This window comes from Sinocyclocheilus grahami, unplaced genomic scaffold (assembly GCF_001515645.1).
Source record: "Sinocyclocheilus grahami isolate Dianchi unplaced genomic scaffold, SAMN03320097.WGS_v1.1 scaffold915.1, whole genome shotgun sequence".
NCBI classification, from domain to species: Eukaryota; Metazoa; Chordata; class Actinopteri; order Cypriniformes; family Cyprinidae; genus Sinocyclocheilus; species Sinocyclocheilus grahami.
The window spans coordinates 82229-90346 of NW_015506094.1; the positions used below are offsets into that span (position 1 = coordinate 82229).

An 8118-nucleotide genomic window follows, 5' to 3' on the forward strand; every position below is an offset into this window, starting at 1 on the left:
GCCTGATTTCTCTCCTCGACGGCACTCTATGGGAGATTACTGTCAGGAAAGATCTCCTCTCACAGGTGGAGGGCACGCCCCGCCCGGAGCTATGGGAGCTGTGGGTGTGGTCTCTGAGGAGGCACAACTCATAACTTCCGTTCTCTCAACCGAGGTTGTTGAGACTATCCTCCATCCAGAGCTCCCTCTATGAGGAAACTGTATGTCGCCGAAGGCGTTCCCCTAGCGTTTTCGACACAGCGTCTCGTTCCCTCGAGGAACTAGGGTTACATAAGTAACCTGAGATGTTTTTCTCTAAGACCGATGTTTTTGTCTTTCCAGATGGGCTTGAGGCATGTCAGTGGAGCAGTTGTTTGAGCTATACTGGCAAGAACTTCTTGCCTGAACCCTTCATCAGAGACAATCACTCATAGGTACTTGAAGCTCAGCAAGTCTTGAGTACTTGCCCATTGACTCTAATATCTGTATTAATGTCATTGATGTTATTGATCATCACTGCACCATTATATAGGCTCAGGAGGTTGTGTCATCATGCTACTGATGACAATCAATGCCTGCAAGACCTGGAAAAACACAGTGCCCATTGTACACAAGTTGGACGTGTTCCAGCAGTGCTGCCTCAGATGTATTCTCTGCACCATGTACCATGTCTCAAACCAAGGGATCCTGCAAGGGTAAAAACCACAGACTTTCTGCCATTGTGTCTAATCGTCACATTAAACTGGCAGGTCACATTCTGCGGCAATCGGATCAATATCTAGCAAAGACCACAGAATGGCCCCAACGCTAATATTAGTCTGTTTCATTCTTATTATGAGGTCACCGTAGTCGTACGGATCCAGTCTGTATCCAGATCAGATGGTGGATCAGCACCTAGAGACGACCTCTACAGCCCTGAATGTCAGCGGAGACCATGTCAACTAGAGTCCCCTGCGAAGACTGTGTCACCTCGACAACCATCGGCACAAGACCACAGGAACCAGACAAGTCCTCTGCACAATCTGACTTGTGCTGCAGCCTGGAATTAAACCACACCATGCTGGTTTTGTCTGGTCAGAGGAGAACTGGCCCCCCGACTGAGCCTGGTTTCTCCCAAGGTTTTTCTCCATTTCTGTCACCGTTGGAGTTTTGGTTCCTTGCCACTGTCGCCTTTGGCTTGCTTAGTTGGGGACACTTAATTTCTGGGAACATTGATTGCACAGATACTATTTGAACTGAACTGAGCTGGACGATGACATCACTGAATCAATGATGAATTTACTTTAAGTGAAAAATTGAGTGTTTACTATTGTCCTCTTGCATTATCAGTACACTATTTTCCTGCTTTGACACAATCGATATTGTATAAAGCTCTATATAAATAAAGGTGACTTGACTTGACCACAATGACATTGACGTCATCCAATGGATGCCGAAGGTGAGGAAGGCCAAATGAGACCTGGCGAAGCATGTTCAAAGAGGACTTAGAGCAAGCCGGGGTTAATTGGGAAAAGGCCGAAACTCGTGCAGCCAATTGCAACCAGTGGAATATGCTTGTGCCCTGTATATTACAGGAATATATAAGGAATATGTGGCTCTCTTGCAGCAACCATTGCAGCAATTTATTTATTTGCAGTGCAATGATACAATCAGCATTTCTCTCAATTCTCAATCATTTTGTAATAATTTGATTCAATTCTGGGACTGCATTTCTGTGAAGAAAAAATTGCAATGCAACCTTAAAAATTTGCCAAAACTACGTATTTTATCCACCTTATTGCGGAAGTACGCCGTTTTCTGTGAACGTGTGAGACTTCCAGTTCATTAGGGAAATAACGAGAAGAATAACAACGTGCAGTAAATGGTAAAACTGTTTGCACTACAAACCAGTGTGTTCATAATTAAGATAATACATTAAAAAAATATGGTAAGACACACCAATATGCAATATCAAGCAGCAAAACGAGCTGTTTTGTACAACTAAAAATAGCTGGAAGCAGATGACAACGAAAGCCAGACCCATAAAATTTACAAATGGCCATGCCCGCTCTTACCGTAAAAATAAGGTGGATAAGGCAGCCTAATGTTACTGCCTATCTTATGGAACAGCCTTGACATTAGGAGCATGCCCACAACGCTTTAAAAACCTGTCTAGCTAGGCAGCTCACTAAGTTTTTAAACAGAGCTATTGTGTTAATGATTTACTTTCATAAAAGATACACAATTATTGAGTCTGCATGAAAGACAGTGTCCTATATAAAGTGATTTTGTCTTTGGTATCACAAAAACAGTGTTGGAGATGCTATGTGTGATGTATCTGTTATAAATGTTGTCACCTCTCTTGTTGTCTCTTGTGTCAGAGGAGAACTGGCCCCCCGACTGAGCCTGGTTTCTCCCAAGGTTTTTCTCCATTTCTGTCACCGTTGGAGTTTTGGTTCCTTGCCACTGTCGCCTTTGGCTTGCTTAGTTGGGGACACTTAATTTCTGGGAACATTGATTGCACAGATACTATTTGAACTGAACTGAGCTGGACGATGACATCACTGAATCAATGATGAATTTACTTTAAGTGAAAAATTGAGTGTTTACTATTGTCCTCTTGCATTATCAGTACACTATTTTCCTGCTTTGACACAATCGATATTGTATAAAGCTCTATATAAATAAAGGTGACTTGACTTGACCACAATGACATTGACGTCATCCAATGGATGCCGAAGGTGAGGAAGGCCAAATGAGACCTGGCGAAGCATGTTCAAAGAGGACTTAGAGCAAGCCGGGGTTAATTGGGAAAAGGCCGAAACTCGTGCAGCCAATTGCAACCAGTGGAATATGCTTGTGCCCTGTATATTACAGGAATATATAAGGAATATGTGGCTCTCTTGCAGCAACCATTGCAGCAATTTATTTATTTGCAGTGCAATGATACAATCAGCATTTCTCTCAATTCTCAATCATTTTGTAATAATTTGATTCAATTCTGGGACTGCATTTCTGTGAAGAAAAAATTGCAATGCAACCTTAAAAATTTGCCAAAACTACGTATTTTATCCACCTTATTGCGGAAGTACGCCGTTTTCTGTGAACGTGTGAGACTTCCAGTTCATTAGGGAAATAACGAGAAGAATAACAACGTGCAGTAAATGGTAAAACTGTTTGCACTACAAACCAGTGTGTTCATAATTAAGATAATACATTAAAAAAATATGGTAAGACACACCAATATGCAATATCAAGCAGCAAAACGAGCTGTTTTGTACAACTAAAAATAGCTGGAAGCAGATGACAACGAAAGCCAGACCCATAAAATTTACAAATGGCCATGCCCGCTCTTACCGTAAAAATAAGGTGGATAAGGCAGCCTAATGTTACTGCCTATCTTATGGAACAGCCTTGACATTAGGAGCATGCCCACAACGCTTTAAAAACCTGTCTAGCTAGGCAGCTCACTAAGTTTTTAAACAGAGCTATTGTGTTAATGATTTACTTTCATAAAAGATACACAATTATTGAGTCTGCATGAAAGACAGTGTCCTATATAAAGTGATTTTGTCTTTGGTATCACAAAAACAGTGTTGGAGATGCTATGTGTGATGTATCTGTTATAAATGTTGTCACCTCTCTTGTTGTCTCTTGTTCTTCTCCTCTCTGGCCTGTGCTTTCATCTGCTGCACCTCAATAGTGTCTGGCTTGCGGCGTCGCATGTAAAGATCATGGTTTCCCATGCACAGAGCCAGGATACGCTTGTTAATGCGCAGACGAGGTGCATAGAACACAAAGTCCTGTGGTTGAGCAAAGGAAATGTAATGCAGCAGATGAAAGACTATGAATGAATGAATGAATGAAAGAAGGGTTACATTTTTTTATACTTAATTACCGGTGATTTTTTGTCTATGGGTTTAATGACAAATTTCTTGTCATTGAAAGAAATATTCCGTATCTCACTCCAAGGGAATCCAATCTTAGGTGTCAGCCTGTTGAAAAACAGCAATACTAACATGGCATGGTCATAGACTGTAATAAAAGATGGACGCGTCTCCACTTCCTTCCACTATAGAAAAGTGAAGCCAACAAATCCCAGTATGGCTGCTTGTGTCAGTGACGTAATTTGGAGCCTGAGTCTGTGCAGTACTGATCGTGAGGTGGAGAACGAGAGAATAGTGAGAGATATCAAAGTCCCGCCCAAACTCCCGCAGACCCAATCACAAGCTCACAATCATGATGCCACACCCCATTTTTTATAGCATCAAATAACTAATTAGAAGCAAACTTATTAGAAAAACGAGCACTTGACCATACACCAGCATTATAAGAACCACCTAAAATGATGGAAACAAACTTTGGTAAAAATGCATTTGATTTGTAATTAGATTTTTTAGTTTGGCTTATTTCCCATTCGTTTATGACCTATCCTGCAGCCAGACACCAGATGGTGATCAAAATATTTTGGCTTCACTTTTCAGGATGTGTGGGCACAGTTCATTGCACAGAATTTATAACAAATCTAATTAGTTGTATTGCAAATAAAATATAGAAAAAGGTGTACTTGTCTGAACGTTCATATATGTTAAGTCCCAAAGCATCAACACCCAACCACAGCTCAGATCCTTTTTTGTTTTTGATGCTGAAATAGTTCACTCCATACATCTCCAGATCCTGGGAAATCTTCAAGTATTCTATCATAGCATCCTCTCTGTGGAGATAAAGCTTTACTGACCACGTACTCAAACAACTAGTTTTAGGTTCAGACGTTGTGAAGTTTCTACCTGAGCATGCCTTTGTGTTGCTCATGCCACACCTGAATTCGTTCTTCCCACTGCTCTGTAGTCAGTTTGTGTTGTTCTAGAACTCTAGAAGAAGGTATTTGCATGTAAAACAGCAGCTTTCAAAACACAACACAATAATGTGATCTTAGTTGGTGTTCAAAGAATAGAACAACACCTTTGTGGCAGCAGTTTGTCTCTGCACAAATATCCAGGCACGTGATATTCGTTGTTGTATTCACCGTATTTCATCTGCACAGCATATGAGGCCAGGAGAACGGCCGTCTCAGGTGGACAGTAGATATCATCGTTCAAGATCCCCTCTTTCACCTGGAGGAAGAAAAGACGCTGCGTAGCTTCCTGAATCAGCTCTTCAGCCACGTCCTCAGGGTAGAACTTTGCTCGGAATTTAATCAGCAATGGGGTTTCTTTTCTGACATCTTGAGCAGTCACCTAACATACAAACACAAGTATTTGTTAGATGTGTTTCACTATGTTCTTTTAAGTGCCATTAAACTGATGCAAAGGAAAACTCTGTATTCACGGAAATACAATTACTATTACAAATGAACAATAATATGAACAGAAAATAGTATTGTAAAATACATAAAAATAGAGAGTTGCTATTTACAGAGAATGTAGTTTTTGCACATCAAATTTGTACTGTCAAGAGACTTTATTGGGAATTTTTTTTACTTTTAGCATTGGCTATTAAAGGGACAGGGGCTTGATTTCTGCCAACAGCTTTTTACGCAGTGTATAAAAGAGTATGTATGCATGATTGAAAGGTTGCACAGATAAAGTGAAACCAAGAGTATAATCCTGCAATACCCAAGACAGCAGTTTCATTTAAATTCTATTCCATCAGACGAGATCTGAATCAAACCTGAAACAAACAGGAGCAAAGAGTAGATCCATGGAAACAATTCAATGTTTATTTTCTTTTTCTTTTATGTCTTATTTTTAACGTAAGAGTGAATGCGCCCCTTTTTAAACTACAATGTGTAAGGCTTCCAGTATCGGCCACTTAGTTATTTCATCTGTGCAGAAATAGTTCATTATGCAGCTTGATGTTGCAAACTAGTATTTGTTATCATATTATTTTCATTCATTATCATTATCATAAACACACTAGTTTGTAGCACAAACAGTTTTACAGTTTCCTGAACTTTAAGCCAGTTGCACACCAGATGAGAAGTGCTACGTTTAGGTTTTTCATAGGTTATTGTGTATATATCTTTAAAAATGGCTTTTCTTTCTAAGAAAACTGAATTTAAAACCAGAAAATAGGTGCCCATATATTGATACAAAGGTTAAATATTTCAAGAGGTTTAGCGACTGCTATGTTTAGAGTTAGGAAGTGATTACAAGAATATATAAATGAAATGAAATAAAACATTTATATATATATATAAAATTGTTTTGTTTTTTTGTTAAATCCTATAAATATTTTCCCTGTATTGCAGGGTCATGCTACTCAGTAAAACACTGGGCGGAAAATGTGTCTTTTTATGAGAAAATGGGATAAGGGGATTAAAGTTTTGACATCTGGCAACCACAAGCATGAAAACATGTGAGGGTCTATATTTTTTTTGTACTCATTTTTGTTGAAGAAAATATACATAGATTATGGATATAGAGATTTTTATTTTTTAACCCTCTGATGCATCTGTTTTTTGTCAAAAATATTGCATGCTTATATAGTCACAGTTAGTGTTTAATGATGACTACCAATTATTTCTGTCAAAAAAATCAATAAAGCAAATACGATGAAGATTAACCCGCTTATTGAGTTTCAGCCATGTAGAGAAGCCCTTGCTGTCCTGATACTGCAGTCCAAAGTACCAGATCTCTCGAAGTCCAATCGTTTTCACAATCTTCAGGAGGAAAAATGCAAAGATGTCACTGATCGTTCACTCTTTAGGGTCTACTGTCAATGTTGCATTTGATGACTTTTGTCTAAATTCCATGCAAAATACATACTTGGTCAAAAAGTTGTTTACCAGTTGTACTGTGCTGAATGGCAAACTCCAGCTCAGCATCCATTGTAGTGACCCTTACGTTTATCTGAAAATACATGATGTGCAATAACACATGACATTGTTAAATCTATTGTAAAAGCAGCTGTAGATAGGGTCAGCTGCATTTTGGACAACTGAATACAGCACCATCATTTCTTGAAAAGTAACACCCAAATCAAAGATAACTTCAGAAGAAATGGAAGCCTTTGAGATGAAAGATGGGCATTAAACTCACATAAAGCTAAACAAAACACTAGCATTCAGAAGAGGCACATTAAGATACCTGGGGTCACGTCTCAAAACTTGGGGTTAAAAGCAGGTTTTAGAACGAAGTTATCCCAGGGTGGAGCGCAGTGTGAAAAGCCCCAAAATTAAGTTATGATTGTAGCTTTATTTGGTTTAAAATAAATTGACAAGTATTTCATAATTACATCCAAATTAACTAAAAGGTTTGAACTAGGCAGTAGTCCTAAGCTGTGAACCACCACATTCCATTCAACTCAACTCAAATAACACAAAGCTTCAATACGTATGTTTTAAACAAGAGTATTTGAAAAAGATGAAGTTTTTATTCGAGAGAGGGAGAGAGAGTACAACAAATATTTTCTCTTACTGATTTAACACATAGCCTAGGTCAACATTTTTGAAAAGCAAAACGGATCCGTATGAATTAATCTACAAAAATGAATGAATGAATCTGCAACAATAAATATATAATCGATACTCACAGACATTTGACAATATTTTTATAGTTCCTCACTGTTGTCTTCTCGTAACGGTCTGCTCTCGTCAGAGTCATATGAAAGGACTTGCAATATTGGCCAGGATTACTCTAGTTAATGTGCTCCATTGTGCCTCTAATCCAATGGCAGCCCAGGAATCTCTCTTCAGATTAAAGCCTTGTGTAGGAATTCATCATCAGGAAAAAATAAAAAAGAAAGCAATAGAAATAACATTTACAGTATGCAATAATTTATAAGGGTATTTTTCTTGAGGTTCAACATAAGTACACATTGGCAGACATGCAGTCAGCTGAAGTGTAGTCAGCTGTTTGAAGCATTTTGTGTGCAAGCATGTATAATCGACATAGTTGGACACAGGAACACAAAGGATGTGCCTTCCTTTGTTTGGCCTATGTATAAAAACCCTGAGTTCTCCCTCTTTCTCTGTTCGTTCTCATTAGTAGTAGAGTGTGGTTGTATAAATGCTTGTTCTCCTGTTAGTTTACCATTAAAATCTGTTCCTAGAATTCTCCTTCATCGTGCATTTCATTTGACTGCCACATTATTGTTACACACTGTTACACACACACACATATATATATATATATATATATACAGTGGGTACGGAAAGTA

The 8118-nt window shown here is 38.7% G+C and overlaps 1 protein-coding gene across 1 annotated transcript in view; it reads right to left on the reverse strand.

Moving 5' to 3' along the window:
* Positions 1-7568, reverse strand: part of LOC107564197 (moesin-like) — a 24007-nt gene extending 16439 nt beyond the window's left edge. The window contains exons 1-8 of the mRNA XM_016249203.1: positions 7492-7568; positions 6726-6809; positions 6524-6619; positions 4921-5195; positions 4746-4829; positions 4526-4672; positions 3857-3953; positions 3598-3761 (exon numbers count right to left, since the gene is read on the reverse strand). Coding sequence (XP_016104689.1) covers positions 3598-3761; positions 3857-3953; positions 4526-4672; positions 4746-4829; positions 4921-5195; positions 6524-6619; positions 6726-6809; positions 7492-7497 — 953 coding nt within the window. The 5' untranslated portion in view covers positions 7498-7568. The remainder of the gene's footprint in view (positions 1-3597; positions 3762-3856; positions 3954-4525; positions 4673-4745; positions 4830-4920; positions 5196-6523; positions 6620-6725; positions 6810-7491) is intronic.
* Positions 7569-8118: the final 550 nt, after the last annotated feature.